We start from the raw sequence: 16,727 nt of genomic DNA, 5'->3' as shown, positions 1-16,727 counted from the left end.
CTCTGAAATTCAGAGTTTTCTGTAAAATGGGATTAAAATGGCCTCTCTCTCTGCAGGGATTTTGCAGCATTAAATGAGATAGTTTATATAAACCAGCACGTGTCTGGGTCAGAGTAGATACTCCACAAATTATGGTGGTGGCTGCTGTTACTACTATTACACAAAGAGCAGTGGCTCAGAGCCTACAACTTGGTAGGAATGAGAGCGGGTTTGTGAGCTGTGGGAGGGAGCTGGATTTGAACAGGTGCCAGAGAGACTGGTGGGCCCTTCTTTAGCCCGCTGCTGCTTGCTCTGGAGGGCAAAGGCCCGGCTCTGCCAAAGTGGCTTTTGTGGCTGAGTTGCTTGCTGCCTTTCACTCAGGACATGTCAGAGGCATCTCTTGACCTGGACCCCAGCCGAGAGGCCTCTCTGAGCAGCAGTTCCCGGGCCCCAGGGGGTTCAGGCTGAGCGCTTGGCCTTGGCATCACCAGGTAGTTGGCAGGCTCTTTGTGCCCCCATGTTTGAGCCCCTGCAAAGCCTTCTCGTCACAGCCCTCCCGTCCCCTCCTGATCTCGGCGTCTCCTTCTTTTCTCTATCACCCCTTCTTCCTCCTTCCCCTGGGTTTCTTTCTTCTGTTGTCTCCTGTTTCCCTCTCTCCTTTTTCTCTTATCACTTGGTTTTATCTCCTTTCCCCTCCGACTTTACTAAATGGATTATAAAGTGAAACAAATGGATAGTTTAAATTCTCATTGCATTACAGCATAGAAATCACGTTGTTCATTAATTTAAAAAAAACCCGGCCAGGCGCAGTGGCTCACGCCTATAATCCTAGCATGCTGGGAGGCCAAGGCGGGTGGATAGCTTGAGCTCATGAGTTTGAAACCAGCCTAAGCAAAAGAGTGAGACCCTGTTTCTACTAAAAAAAAAAAGAGACTCCGTCTCTAGGAAAAAGAAAAGAGAAGAAAAGAAAACTGAGGCAGGAAGATCACTTGAGCCCAAGAGTTGGAAGTTGCTGTGAGCTGAGATGCCATGGCACTCTACCCAGGGCGACAGCTTGAGACTCTGTCTCAACAAAAACAACAAAAAAAATCAAAAACAAGAAACTACCCCCCAAAAGCAAAACCATGTTCCTCTAAACACACCTGGAGCACACATTGACTAAAAAAAAAAACAACTAAAATTAGCATGAGATATGTTTTTAATGATGTGTGAACTTTAAGAGTTTTGTCTAAGGGGTCAGTGGTCCATGACAGGACTCCATTTGACTTGGCTAAAGTAAAAACAGAACTCAGAGGCCTTTATTCTGCTGTTGGAAATACATGGATGCCCTCTCAAGCTGGGAAGCAGAAATGCCTAGAACAGCGGTTCTCAACCTTCCTAATGCTGCGACCCTTTAATACAGTCCTCACGCTGTGGTGACCCCCAACCATAAAATTATTTTCATTGCTACTTCATAACTGTAATTTTGCTACTATTATGAATTGTAATGTAAGTATCTGATATGCAGGATTGTGACCCACAGATTGAGAACTGCTGGCCCAGAACTTCCCTGGACTGGCTTAACCAATGCAGAACAAGCTAGCGCCTGGGGGAAAGGGGTTCACAGGTCAGTTACTCACAAGTGCAACACAGGCCTTGCTTCCGGACACCCATCAGCATGATGTGGCAGAAGCTGCAGTAGGTCGGTTTCTTGAAATGCTTCATGGTCCAGACGTGCCTCCCGTCCCCCTTGGAGCCCTGCAGGCGTAGGGGGAATGAGACCCTGAGCCAGCAGCCCCTCACCAGTGAAGGCCAGGCTGCCTCTCACATGTCCTTCCCCTTTCTAAATATGACCCACTTCTCATATTTGGAAGACAAGAAACTCTTACTTTTTTACTGTTTTATATACAAATCAAAATAATAATCAGTAATTTAAAAATTATCAAATATTAAAAATCAAAATAATCCATAATTAAAAATTATCAAATATTAAAAACAAGGACCACTCTGTGGGGGGTATGTATGTGTAAGATAAAATAAACCTCTGCTGCATGTGTGGCAAAGGTGGAAATGGGAACAACGGTCCTCTCTCTCTCTCCCCCCTCCCCCTCTCCCTCTATCCATCTACAGCATCTTTCCAACTTAAGATCCTTTAAGTGTTTACAACCTTTGACTTACAAATTTCTCTTCTTGGACACCTAAAGAAATCCTAATGAAATAATTTTTAAAAGATAGATGAGCATTTTTGTGTTCTGTTAGACACTTAACCCAACATTATTTAAAATAACGAAAAACTTGAAATATCCTAAAGGTCTTGAAATTACCAAAAGGTGCATTGTGGTATATCTATATGACTTCATGTGAGGTGGCAATCAAAACCATATTTATGAGAATAATCTAATGGCATGGGAATTGCTCCTGATAGAACACTAAGTGAAAAAAGCATTGTGCAAATTTGACAATATGTTCAGATCTCAGTTTTATATCATGAGATCTTTGTTGGGAAGACATTTTACTACTTGTTAACAGAGGTTAGCTATGGCTGGCAGCATTATGGATTTATTTTATTCTATAATTTCTCCTTTCTTCTGTATGTTCTAATTTTTCTACAATGAATATGCACTAGCGTCATAATCAAGAAGAGATAGTTCTGTAAAAACAATGTACTCCTACCAACTGTCTGTGCACAGATCAAGAAGTAAAAAGACAGAGACAGAGAGAGGGTCACACCATTTCCTCCTGATCTGGCTCTGAAGTGAAGATCTCCTCGCTCAACAGGTACGCCAAGCCTCACATAATCACACACCTCCCCCAGAATGCCACATTCCCCAGTCCATAGGGGAGTACCGCCTGACTGGAGGCTGTGGCTTCAGAGATGTTTCTCCTGGACTTTGCTATACTTGACCCTTTCCCACAGGCTCCTTGGGCTGGTTTTGAGCAGTAAAAGCTACCGTAGTAAGGTGATGAGGGGACAGGGACATGGTCAGGGACATTAAGTCCAATGTGCCTGACTCAAATGCAGTTCCTACTTCGGAGGCACCCCTGCCTTTGGCCTGGTTACTGCGGTCAGCCCTGGTGTTACACCCAGGTCCAGCTTGTGATCTTCAGAAGAGCCTGCATTCTTTTCCAAATGCTGGCCTCCTCCTCTAGGTCCGGTTAAGCTCTTTTCTTCCCATTATCTCAAAATCCTGCTTCTTCCAAGCCGTGACTTTTATAGAACTAAAACCCTTTTATCTGAAGGTTTAGTAAACAAATTCCACTTTGGTAAATAGCTTCACAAATGAATAATGCTTCATCAAAAGACTGATTGATTCCTTCATTTTACAAACATCTACCTCCAGGGATTTTCACAAGATTGAAATGAGATCGTGTAAGGGAGGCCCCTGAATTCAGTGCCTAACACATTGTCAACTAAAATGTATTAAGTTCCTACTCTGTACCAGGTGCTGGGGCCACAAAAATAACTAGAGTATTTATTTACATGTAAGGCGGTGGATGTATTCCTATTCTGGAATGAGAAATGGAGATTCAGATAAGTTATATAACTAGCCCAAGACCTCACAGACAATAAACAACTCAGCTGGGGGGTCTTGCTGGCCCCAGACCTCATGCTCCTTCCATCCCTGGCTAGAGTCTTCCTATATGAACAGATGAGAAATTACAGTCCTCTTAAGAAGATACAGCTTCTTTATGTAGCTCAGAGGACAATCTTTTTATCTGAAAATATTGCTAAGTCAATTAGTGAACCCCCTCTTTCTCAGCTATTATTTTTGTAAACTCAAGATAAGAAGCAAATAGACCATGACAGACTAAGGTGACATTTCTGCTTGGGTTATAGCACCATCATGTGGCTCTTTCCTTTCTGTACAATGGAGGCTGCAGAACGTGGGGCGTAACCTTCATCACCCAGGCCAGGTTTTTAACTGCTGCTACAGTTTCACCAAGAGACAGATAGTTTTGCATATATCCCATTCAGAGATTCCTCAGACTTTTCAGTGGTTCTAAGTAGATTTTGGAAAAACCAAACAAACAGTAAGACTTTTAAGACGTTGATGGGGGCTTTCTCCAAAACCCCAACGGTAAATGTTAAAAACATAGTACATATTTTAAAACAAATGCATAAACCTTCTGATTAATAAAAACTAAATTTGCATTTGCTTTTCATTTGCCACTTTCCTGATGTAAATTGCAGTTTTCTACAAGGCTGATTTTGCATCTGTGGAAGACACTGGAGAGAATATTGAGGGGATAGACATGTAGCTTCTTAGCAGGGAATTATTGAGCAAGGGGGGTGATGTTACTGAATGTGTGGGTGGCCTCTGGTACTAATTTGGTGTTTGTCCTTGAGCAATTCCCTTTACCTCTCTGGGCCCTCAGTTTGTGACGTAAAGGGGACAGAGTCAGGCCAGGGATCACAAAGGTCTTTGTAATCACAAAGTTTTTTTCCAGTTCTGACTTTCTGGGTTCTAAGGAATAAGACGGGAGTTGTACAGATTCTGGTTCCCTGATTTCTACTAAGTACTTGGGAGGAATTGGACATTCTGTGACATGATGGCAGAATTCTTAGTTCTTGGGCTTTGGAAATGAAGGCTCAGCTTTAGTCTCGAATTGCAGAACTGCCAGATGCAAATGTCATAGGCAACGCCTGTCAGCGGGAGGCTGGCCCAGCTGCACTTCCTGCTCTGCTCCTCTCTGTGACACTTCTGTAATCTCAAAGAGTTGTCGCACAACCTGTGTGACTGTCTGGGTAAATGCTTAATGCCATCATTTGTGCTTCTGCCAGTCCAATCTTTCTTAGCTTATGTACGGAAGTTGGTTCACATGTAAATAAGCAGAAAACGCAGTAACTGAGTGGCTCAGACACAGGCACACGTACCCACTGATTTCACATTTAGTGTTTACACGTATCCCTACTCTGATCAAACTGGGAGATTTCTCTAACACTCCCTGAACTTTCTTTCATTTGAGTTTTCGATCAAGCTGTTCTCCGAGCCACAAAATTTCTCTACTATCACGTTCTGCCAGCCAAGTCCTATCCATCCTTGAAAGCTAGATCAAAATCCTCTTAGATCTTTCCACCTGATCTTTATTCTCAAGAATGGAATATCAAAATTTCAAACGTTCTTCAGTGATAACAAGCACCCTCCAAGGTTCCTTCCACTGGGCTAACTCCAACTGTCAGGTGGGGGAGGTTAGAAAGTGAAGCATTTTGGAGTCAGGAACAGATCCTGCTGCCTCCTTTTGCTCCTTAGGCTCAGAACTTCAGTTTTCCATCTATATAAGCTGGGATAAAAACACTTACTTAATCTAGTTGTTTTGATTTTTATATAATCATTCATGTAAGATCCCCCCAAGAGATCAGTATTTTTTCTTCTTTCCTTCTCTCCCTCATTTCTTCCTTCCTTTCCTTTTTTCTTTCCTTCCCCAGTTCTCTCAGGATTTTTAAACTTAATTCGTTCAAAACATGGAGTTCTTTGAATTTTTTTTTTGTCTGCCCTTTGCCTGGTTAAGTTTCTTGCAGGCAAATATTGTATCTGCTCTCTTACAGCAGGCAGAATTGTATATTTTATTTAGTAATAATTTAGTAAATGTCTAACTGTCTGTTGAATGAATGACTATATTTTAGACACTAGTAGCTAGAAAAAGGGATGAGAATTGAGAGGACTTCGGGGCTGGCCTAGGATGTAGGTGTGTCCATTGGGAAGCCTGGGCAGAGGCCAGGGAGACATATAGACATTACCAGGGAGCCAATGTTTCTGAATGGCAAGAATCTCTGAACTCCAGCTTTGACTTACAGAGTCATCCATGCCCATGAGGACCAGCAATGGGATGGTGGTCATCCCTCCATGGACCCATTCCTGTAGTGACACAAATCCGTCCTGGTCATAGTCCATTGTGTGCAACATCTCTTTCAAGATCTGTGGGGTCCAAAGAATAGCAATTGTCCATTTTCAATGTCAACTCTTCTACTTCCCTTTCACCCTCTGCTTTCTCTTTGTCTTGTATTATTTGGTTTTTGTTTTGCCCTTTTCCTGTCTTGTTAAGAGCAGGGAGGGAGGCCATGCTTCTAGGTCCAGCTCTGCCCTGGAGTTAGGCTGGTCACCCTAACTCTCTGGGTCCTGGTTTGCTCATCAGTAAAAATGGATATGATATGGTTATATTTGCAGTACTGTTGTGAGGATTAGATAAAATGAATATGCATTGTCTAGAAAAAACCTAAATGCCCATCAACTCAGAATGGGTTAATAATCTGTGTATACCATGGAATATTATTCAGCTATAAAAAGACGGTGACTTCACATCTTTTGTGATTACCTGGATGGAGTTGAAACACATTCTTCTCAGTAAAGTATCACAAAAATATCCAATGAACTCAATACTAATGTGAAGCTAGTAGATGATCTAATTCACACCCACATAGGAGGAAAACGTCATTTCAATTCAATTTGGGGAGGGGGGAACAAGTGAAGGGGAAAGGGAGTTTGGGGTGCCCCCACTGAGTGGGCACAAGGTAGGAGTGTATGGCACACCTTCTGAGTGCAGGACATGGCTACAAGGGGACTCTACCTAACAAATTCAAATATTGTGATTTGGTTGTTTGCTCCCTCACATTAACCTGAAATAAAAATAAAATATATAAATTATCTAATATATAACAACTGAACATAGAAGCCCCCAAATGTAATTATTAATATTATCTGGTGATTCAGAAGAATCTCTCAACTTCTCTCTAGGTCTAAATTCTTTGATATGTGCATTCTGGTGAAAAGTTTAGGAGGATTGTTTTTCTATGTCGTCCGTGCTGCCTACATCTTCCCTAGCAGAGAAGTGGGAGGGGCCCCCAGAGAAGCTGCCTGTGAGAAGATGACGCTGGGAGACCCTGCACGGGGAGCATTTGCATCCACATCCTGAGTGTGACCCATCCGCATCTGAGACACTCACCCCTAAGTTGCCCCAACCTTATGGACACTCACAGGCCTGAGTTCTGTGGGATCCCACTCCAGGTACTGGGCGACATGCAGCATTTGGTTGACAATGAGATCCATCTCCTAGAAAGTATCAGGGGAGAGAATGTCAAGGAGAGACAACAAAAGATGTATCATCAAGAGCAAAACTCCCAATCAAACCCAGGGGGAGGATAGGCAGGGCAGAGCATGAAAAGAAGCTCGTGCAATACCCCGGCATTTCAGGAGGAGCTCATGGGTGTTTCTGCCTTGACCACAAAGCTCAGTGGACACAAGCCCACAAGAAGCACGAGGATAGACAAGTCAGAGGGATGCAGAAAACTTGCTGAACACTGACCTCCTGGATCCCCCTGGGCACACTTCCCTTCCCCTATTCTGTACATCAACTTGGAAAGTGTAGGAAGCCCTCCTCTTTTATCCTTCTTTGTGATTGTAGTTCCACAAACTTACAAACCAAGGCAGTCTCTTCTCCCCCTTCCTGTCACTCCTCTTCTCCACAGTGTTAGCAACTTGTACCCCTTCAGGGGTCCATTTCCCTTGGGTGGAGGGTTACTGTATTAGCCCTAGCTCTGGCACCATGAGTTAGATTCCTTCTGGCATCTTCTGTTTCCTTTGCGCCATGGTCTAGCCCTGAGCCCAGCTGTCCATGAACAGGACATTCATGACAGATGCATTTGCCTGATCAGTGAGCTTTTTAATACCATGGCCAGGTGATTGGTGGGTTCTCACCTCATGTGCACAATGTGAAGGTGTTCAGCACACCTCTGGGTGAAGGCCTCAACTACAGCTTGAAACATTTGTACCCTCATATTGATCTGAAATTAAAAAAGAGAAACAATACAATATCTAGGAAGGGTTGTGTAATGCAGATGTTCATCACAGCATTGTTTCTAATCCGGCTATGTAAAAGCAAATTAAATGCTCAAAACAGAAGAATGATTATATTAAAAATGAAACCTCACAGACTTGTTGGATGCTAAAGAGTCAGGGTATGAGAGCCCCATTGAAACACACAGGACTGAGGAGGCATGTGGTGTCAAAGTGAACGTCACTGGGCAACATCTGAGATGTTCACAGTGAGATTGCTTTGAAAGGACGCGTAGATGGACTGCAACAAGATTCGAAAATGTGACCTCCATGAGGTAGAATTCTGGGTCAAAACAAGCTAAAACCCAACAGGGATTTTAAAAATTACATTTCATTTAAATTAAAAAGTAATCTATTGCAAAGCTACAGGATGGGACAGTAGATGGGGGAGAAAGGTGGGGACAGGGCTTGGCAGCACTTCCAGAGGAAAAGAGCTTATGAATCTAGTTGAGTCCAAGATTCAGTGAAAAAATGTGATACAGGAACTGAGATTTAGACTTGGTCTTGGGCTATGTAAACAGAAGCAGTGGGCAGGTTTCAGGAAGAACTAGTACCCCAAAGGTCTACCCTGGTTATGCCACAGTGGGCAATTTGGAGGATGGAGGGGTGGGCTCTGCTCTGTGCCTTATTTTTAGAACAACATTGACAAACAAGAGCTTGTCCAGAGTGGATATTGAAGCCTGCCTTATGATACCCAGTGCAGGAACTGGGGAACTTTAGCTTAGAGATTTTAGGGGAGATGTGATAACATCTTCAAATACTTGAAGGCCTATCATGTACAATTATTATTCCACTTATCCTGATCAGGTGCAGAGGTGGGCAGAAGGAAGCCCAGGGATAGGGGGAAGGGAGGAATTGAGGGTTGGCTTATTTTGGACTCTCCGCTGGGGTGGGGGAGAGGGAGGAGTCAGCCAAAGCTGCTTTGTTTTGAAAACCCTTCCCTGGCAAACAGAGAGGTGTCTTGTGTGCAGGAAGGAAGCCTCTCTCGGAGTGGAATGGCTGTCTCAGGTGGTGGGCGACCTCTGCATTGCTGGGAGAGCTCAAAAAGAGCCTGGGAGTTTGTCCACCCAGGATTCTGGGTAGGAAGTTAAATTGTATAACTGTTTTGCTATTTTGAGATTTGCTTTGGTCCACCCATGCTACCAGTGGAACGCAATCCCTTCTCACCCCCTTCAGTGGTTCCCACCCTGTGCAAGGTCACCACCATTTCATGCCTTGATTTTGTCAATAGCTTTCTAACTGGTGTCCTCGTTTGCATCTTTACAGTCTAACCTGCCCAGCAGCTAGAATGATTCTGTTAAAACATGAGTCAATCATGTCACTTCTTTGCTCAAAGCCTTCAATGCTTCTCCATTTCTCTGGAGTAAAAGATAAGCCCCGTTAATCCTCTATAAGGCTTACTATACTTTGGACGCTCCCCACCTGCCTCTTCCATACCCTATAACTTCTCTGATCTCATCTCCTATTGCTTCCTCATTCTGAGCTCATCCATGTGCTCATTCTGCTCTGTTCCCATTGACTCTTGTAATCCTCTAGCACCCCAGGCACCCCTCAGGACCTGTGCGCTGGCTGTTCCCTCTCCTGGAAGGCTCTTCCCTCAGCTGTCACCTGCCCAACCACGACATACTCTCTCCCCTCCTTCAAGTCTGTTCAGATGCCCCTTGTGGGGCCTTCCTTGGCTGTCCGAGCTGAAGCCACAACTCCTTCCGATGCTTCCTTTCCTCCTTTATTTTCCTTCTTGGGACCCGGTTCCACTTAACTCACATTTTACTATGCTAATTAGCACCTATGGTTGGGCTGAAAGGAAAGCCTCAGGAGGGCATGGAGTGCTGACAGTTGGCTCTGCTGGTGTACCCCTATGCTTAGGAGAGCATCCAGGGGTGTCCAACCTGTGGCCCATGGGCCACATGAGGATTATGTGAGGACCTTTTGCTTACCTGTGGTGGCAGATACCACAAAAATTATGCATAGACCTTTTTTTATTTTCTCGTCAGCTTTTGTTAGTGTTTGTGTATTTAGTGTATGGCCTGAGACAACTTCTTCCCATGAGGTGCAGAGAAGCCAAAAGGCTAGACATCCCGATAGACATTCAGTAAATATGCGTTGACCAAATGTTGAGATTCTGTGATTCTCTGCTAGTTCCTTCAAAGGAGACAACCCACAGCATTGCAGTGTGGCTGGTGGGATCCTGTAAAGGTGCCCAGTGGTTTCGAGGAGGTTGGGATGATTCAGTTGGTCTAGTGGAGGGAACTTGTTCCCTTTCCTCTCTCCTCTAGTCTGACTCAGACTCACACATGTCAACCTCAGGCCTGTCCCATTAATGAGCCCTGTCTCTGATGTTGCCAGTCATGACCACAAGCCTCTCTGACCGGGTTTACCTTCTCCTTTTCCATTCCCCCTCTCACTCCATGGGCCCTGACTATTCCTGAATTACTGGGGGCGAGCCTCAGGCTTTCCCAGATGAATGGGATGGGGTCATGTACTCAAAGCAGACAGACCAGACTCTTGGGCTTGTGCCCTGGAGTATGAGAGGAGACCAGGGGTGATGCCAGACCACACCAGCAGTGACCAGTAATTTCCCTTGCTCTTCTTCCTGCTCTTGTTGCCTCTTCCACAGTCCTCCCCTTGGCCCCGGGGATCCAGCAGGAAACTGCAAGGAAGTTTGTCAACTGATGGGGACTTTAAGCTGGATGAAAAACTAAAGCACCTCCCCATTCTGAGATTTTATGCTCCTGGGCTTCTGGAATGAAAAGGGAAGTTGGCATTCATTGTCTGCAAGGTTCTTTAAAAACAGGAGATAGAGGGCAGATTTCTGCAGCCAGTATTAAGATATTGCTATTCATACAAAGAAGTAACTGAAAATGTTTGGATTCCTCCTCCCTCTGTTCCCCACTCCCTGACCCTTTCTCAGACCTAGAAGGGATATTTAGAGTTAGAGCTTACCGCTTGGTCCAGGAGACCGTTCTCATCTGAATCATAGAGACGGAACATGACTGCAAGAAACAGAGATAAGGTTTGAAGTGTCCTCCAGAAAGCAGGGATGGCTGAGGTTTTGATGCTGCCAAGGTTTTAGATCAGTCCTGGCCATCTCTGACCAGTGCAGTCAGCTCACCCTCCCTCTAAGCACAGAGTTAGACTTCCTTACAGAGAAGGTGGAACAAGGGAGGAGGTCCTGGCTTTTGGACCTATCTAAACAATAATTCTGTGGTTGATGAGATCCAGGTCACAGATAGGATTCCCTGGAGAGCATGCACACTTCTCAGCGTCACTAGCACACAACTCAAAGCGAGGGCCCAGTTGGTGGGGGGACAGAAGTGCCAGAATTACAGATGGGGCTTTGCTTTTATTGTATAGAAAGAGTGTGGAGGTAGGCAGATTTAAATCCTGGCCCTGCCCTACCACTTCTGGGGTGTTCAACAAGTTATTTAATTTCTCTGGGCTCAGTTTCCTTATCTGTGAAATGGAGATTATAGTAGTTTCTTAGTATGAGAATTAATGTATAAATGATATGTCAAATTCACAGTGCTTGGATTGTAGAAAGCACTCAACAGACGTTATTTATTTTTATTTTTTTATTAATAAACATTTATATATAGCATTTAGTATGTTCAGGGCACTGTCCTATGCACTTTATCATTACCATTTAATCTTTCATGATGTTATGAGGTAGTTACGACTACAGAAGCTATTATTATTATTATTATTATTATTTTCTGAAGCGTCAATATGCTGTTCAAAAACATCTTCAGTCATGTTCTACCTGCAGGGAGGTGATGTAGAACAAGGAAGATCTGGGAGAGAAATTTGGGCAAAGGACAAAATCTTCATATATGGGACCTGAAAACCTTTATTTCATTCAGCCCAAAGACAAAGATCCTGTCTGTGGTCTCAGAAGCAAGCTGTGTAGGCAGCACAGAGAAACGGCTCTCTGTTTCCTTCTGTTCTTTACAACCCTGCATCACGCCTGCTTTTTCCGTGGACCCTGCACCCCCTGGCCCTTCTCTGCTGCACCCATCCGATCTCTCACTGCGTACCCACCTTGTCACACTGCTCCTGCTGAGTTGCCCTCATGTTGTCACTTCCTTCTGGAGGCTTGTGGTTTTCAGGGGGGGGATCCCTGGTTGGAGTCTAAGCTCTTTAGAAGTAGGGGCTTCTGATTCTTTGTGACTACTCAGAATGTCAGAGGCACTCAGCATATGCTGCTGACTCACCCAACAGATGGTCGAACGACATAAAGAAGGATGGACCTTTCCTACTAGCATCATTCCAGGGCTCTGGACCTAGACGGATCTCTAACGCTGAGCTCTCTCCGGCACTGTCTGAGCAATGCAGCTAGGAAGGCCTGAGTAAGAATCCTATTTCTTAGAAGTGTGGCCTTGGACAACTTTTTAAACCTTCCTATGCTTTCTTATGTATAATATGAGAATAATCCTATTATCCTTTTAGGGTTGTTGCGAGGTTAACATGAGGTTAATATAACTTTAGCATTTAAAGTTCTTAGCAAACAAAAGGTTTTTGATGATGAGAGTTATTATTATTGCATTGGCAATAGGTGGGGTTTCAGGATATTATTTCAAACAAACAAACAAAACAAAACAAAACAAAGCCTTTTTTTTTGAGACAGAGTCTCACTATGTCACCCTCGGTAGAGTGCTGTGGTGTCATAGCTCACAGCAACCTCAGACTCTTCGGCTTAAGCAATTCTCTTGCCTCAGCCTCCCAAGTAGCTGGGACGACAGGCACCCACCACAACGCTCAGCTATTTTCTTGTTGTAGTTGTTATTGTTGTTTAGCAGGCCCAGGCCAGGTTCAAGCCCACCAGCCCCAGTGCATGTGGCTGATGCTGTAACCACTGAGCTATGGGCACTGAGCCAACAAAGCTTGGTTTTTAAAAAGCAAAGCTTAACTTGTTTTTTTTTTTTTGCAGTTTTTGGTTGGGGCTGGGTTTGAATCCGCCACCTCCAGTATATGGGGCAGGCACCCTACTCCTTTGAGCCATAGGCACTGCCCTAAGCTTAACCTGTTTTAATCATTACAATTAGGGGAAGGATTTAAATTTATTTGGTTTAATAAAAGTCAAACCAACCAAAATGAAAATCCTACATGACAAATGATCAATTTTATGTAACAAAAATTACAGGAAGAAATTAGCAAAAGATTAAGAGAGCAAAGAGACATAATAACCAATGGGAATCTATGGGCTTCATTAGGATCCTGATTTAAACAAACAAAAAATCTCTAAAGTAATCAGAAACATATGAATGTTGATTGAGTATTTGATAATAGTAAGGAATCATTTTCTTTAGACGTGATAATCGTGTTGAAGTTATATTTAAGAAGAAGGGTTTGTTGTCAGTAGAAGTGTATACCAAACTACTTACAGATAAAATTATATGATGCCTGGAATTTACTTCCGAGGCAGAGGGAATATAGGTGTGAGGTGTAAATGCTGTAAGATTGACTGTGAGTTATAATTATTGAAGCTGGGTGATGGGGCCATGGAAGTTCCTTGTATTTAATTATTAACTATCCTTGAAATATTCTGAAGTAAGAAGTTTTAAAGTTTCTTTTCATTGTCATTACAAACTCAGTCTGAGAGTCACTAATATAAAGAATCTGTCACATTCTTCTTGGTATTTGGTTATTAACAAATATTAATATAATGTCTAAAACTAAAAATGCAGCTATATTTTGGGAATGATTTGACATTTCTCTTTGAACATTAGCCAGAAGAAAACAGAAATCTGCTACATTTGCTACAAATTGGCACTTAAGACTTGGAATTATTAATACCTCAAACCTATAGGGGAGTTTTTTTGAGACAGAGTCTCAATTTGTCGTCCTGGTAAAGTGCTATGGCATCATAGCTTACAATAATCTACAGGCACCTGCCATAATGTCCAGCTATTTTTAGAGAAGAGGTCTTGCTCTGGCTCAGAGTTGGTCTCCAACTTTTGAGCTCAAGTGATCTACTCACCTTGGTCTCCTAGAGTGTTAGGATTACAGGCGTGAGCCACCACACCTGGCAATGGGGAAGATTTTAAGCTTAGCTAATGAACAAACTGTTTAATTTGCTTTTTGCAAGAGTTAACCTTTGGCAGGTTTGCCTTGCTAATGTTTAAGTGTTGTTGACTAGTCTTACGAACTGGAATTTCGACTTTTAGTATAATGTGTATATTTTTCTTTGCTTAAGTTCCCAGCAGAAACAAAGACAGTACAATTTATTTAAAAAGGTTCTACCATCTTCTATTTTAAAAAGGGTGCCTGTAGGCTCACAGGGGCCAGAGAAACCTTCCCTGCACTAAGCCATCTACAAGATGGCTGGCTGTTTCAGCCATTATGAACTTTCCCTTCTGCTACCAGCTCTTACTCTCCTCCAGAAGATGTGTTTTTGAAACCAACTTTGGTAGCACCAACTCCATTAATTAACTAGCTCTCCTTCTCCGGAGGCCAAAGAGCTTGGAGTAGGGTGTGGGGTGGGAGGAGAATTGGAAAAAACCTTAACAAGATAGAGGATGATTAGCTCTCAGTTAAAAAGTTGCTTGGACATAAAACAGGGGAGGAAGACTGATGTTGGCTACCTTTCTTGAAAAGTCCATTAAGAGGAGGCAGCAGTTTTCTGATTGGAGGCTTTTAGGAAGCCCTGCCAGCAAAGCAAGAGGGTCTCCAACCCTAGATGAGACCTTGACCTCTTGATGAGACTCCTTCCCCTTTCCAAATTCTGATTCTCAATGCCCAGGTCTCAGACGCTTTTCCCACTTTATGTGGTACTGTGTCATAGGGTGGATTCTAGGAAAAGATGCTGGTGAGAGGACAAAGAAATCTTCCCCAGAGAGGCAGGACCTAGACCCTTGACCTCAAATCAATGTCCAGTGTGTTTGGGAATGATGCATAGGGCACCAGATCTTCCTCTAAGTAAAGCTGAAGCCCTTTGACAGGGTGAGCACTTACACTCTAGCTTATCCTGGGGTCTCCCTGTCTCCAGCAGGGACAGGTAGCACATAACATCCTTCAGATACACTATGGCGGATTCTGAGCACGCAGCAGCAGGGGCTCCCGGGAAGGTGGCAGCCACTTGATCTTCAGCTGGTTTTTGCTTCCTGGCTGCCCTTGATTCTGTGACAGTAAAAAGAAGCATTAGGGGACATTTTGTGTTAGCAAATATTAACCTCCTTGTTCTCCCATTCTTATCATCATGGAGGCAATAATTTTTTATGTGTCTTCCAAGGTTACAGAGACATGATCAAATGAGTCACCCTAGAAATCCAATTTATGGGGTTCGTATTCTCTGAGCGGGCCCTGTTCCAACCCTTTTAAGGGTAAGACATTTGTAAGACATGCATGTATACTCTGGGAATATTCAGAGATGGTAGTGATTCTTGGTAATAGTCAGCAGGTAAGTGCCAGTAAATGCCAGGTAATTGTCATTTACTAATATACACTGTCACAATTTTTTCTCAAATGCTTATAAATACAAATAGAGACAGATGAATATTCAAAAGGAAAAAATTAGGATTGACCATCAACCAATTTCTAGAAAGTAGGAAGAACTTTGACTAATTGCAAGCTTAATCAGTTGGATTAAGAAAATACAGAAAGTGACTTATTGTACCACAGGAATAGAGTAAATTTTCCCCCTAAATTTTTCATCTCTTAGGTAAGAAAATTCTTTGTCTCTTCATACTCTGTCTTTTGGTTTGGAAATATAAGATCTATTACTAACAAGAAAACTAGGCATTTCTGTTTAACTGTGTGAATTTTATTTTTGTTTTTTTTGAGTCTCACTTTGTCACCCTGGGTAGAGTGCTGTGGCATCATAGCTCACAGCAACCTCCAACTCTTGGGCTCAAGCAGTTCTCTTGCCCCACCCTCCTAAGTAGCTGGGACTATAGGTGCCTTCCACAATGCCTGGATATTTATTTTACAGACAGGGGTCTCACTCTTGCTCAGGCTGGTCCAGAACCTGTGAGTTCAGGGCTGTCCACCCGCCTCAGCCTTCCAGAGAGCTAAGATTACAGGCATGAGCCACTACACTCAGCTGAATTCTATTTTTTGAGAAACTTTGGGTGCTATCTTTCTTCTTGCAGCCCCTCTGTCTCCATGTTCCTCAGAAATGATTTCTTACTATCTCCTAGGAGTGTACAACTCACAGAAAACAACTAACTAGGGAATAAACCGAAGATGGGCAGTGGAGAATCCAACTTGGGTACTGTAATACCACCATAAATAAAGTGCTGAAGGCATAAGCAGTGGTGGAGACAGTCTCCGCTGTAAGCCTCGACAGTAAGCCTGGTGGAGAAGGCAATGTTCCCTACACTTTCTCCATTCAGAGAACGAAACAGCCAGGCAGTGTGAGTGAACATTCCTCTCAGGCCAGCAGAGCTGTGCTAGATGAAAGCCTAACAAGTCCTGGGTGTTAGGTGGTGGGGCTGTTAGCCGTTATCCAGATGGTCAGTAGGAGAGATCACAGGCTGCTGACACACTCTGTGTGTTACGAAGTTCCCCAGGAAGAGACCAAGTTGGAGACTATGAAACAGAGCTACAAAAAAAAAAAAAAAAAAGAAGGAAGCTTCACCAGAAGTCTCAGAGGACCAGATTTTTGAGAGTAATTTCTTATTGGACAAGACCCTCAGTAGGCTGCAAGAAGAAATAACTTCTATATAACAAAAGCAGAAAGCCTTAGGGTTGAACAAGTAGAGATGAAAATACAGTAGGATAAGATAAAATCTGGGATAGTGAGATAGGGGAGAATTGTAATAAAATTATATATGCAACAGAAGTATGAAAATCACCTCTGGAAGAAAAGTTATGGAGAAGCATACCTTAATAATGGAGAAAAAAAATGAGTGAAGGCCTTTGTACTGGGCTGTCCATTTACCCCGAGCTATTGCTCTAGCCTCAGAGTATTCATTCACTGAGATACTATCAATGACTTCC

General features: G+C 43.3%; 1 protein-coding gene across 2 annotated transcripts in view; it reads right to left on the bottom strand.

The window, feature by feature from the left end:
- The window catches only part of DGKG (diacylglycerol kinase gamma), a 202,205-nt gene that overhangs the window by 116,998 nt on the left and 68,480 nt on the right, over positions 1-16,727 (bottom strand). For both annotated transcript variants that reach the window (XM_003792723.1, XM_003792722.2), the window contains 5 exons: positions 14,742-14,906; positions 10,734-10,783; positions 6,933-7,007; positions 5,754-5,876; positions 1,599-1,716 (listed from right to left, as the gene is read on the bottom strand). In XM_003792723.1, the coding sequence (XP_003792771.1) occupies positions 1,599-1,716; positions 5,754-5,876; positions 6,933-7,007; positions 10,734-10,783; positions 14,742-14,906 (531 nt within the window). The remainder of the gene's footprint in view (positions 1-1,598; positions 1,717-5,753; positions 5,877-6,932; positions 7,008-10,733; positions 10,784-14,741; positions 14,907-16,727) is intronic.

The sequence above is a fragment of the Otolemur garnettii genome, unplaced genomic scaffold (assembly GCF_000181295.1).
Source record: "Otolemur garnettii isolate 467f Iridium unplaced genomic scaffold, OtoGar3 scaffold00060, whole genome shotgun sequence".
NCBI classification, from domain to species: Eukaryota; Metazoa; Chordata; class Mammalia; order Primates; family Galagidae; genus Otolemur; species Otolemur garnettii.
This window is presented reverse-complemented; position numbering and strand designations above follow the sequence as displayed.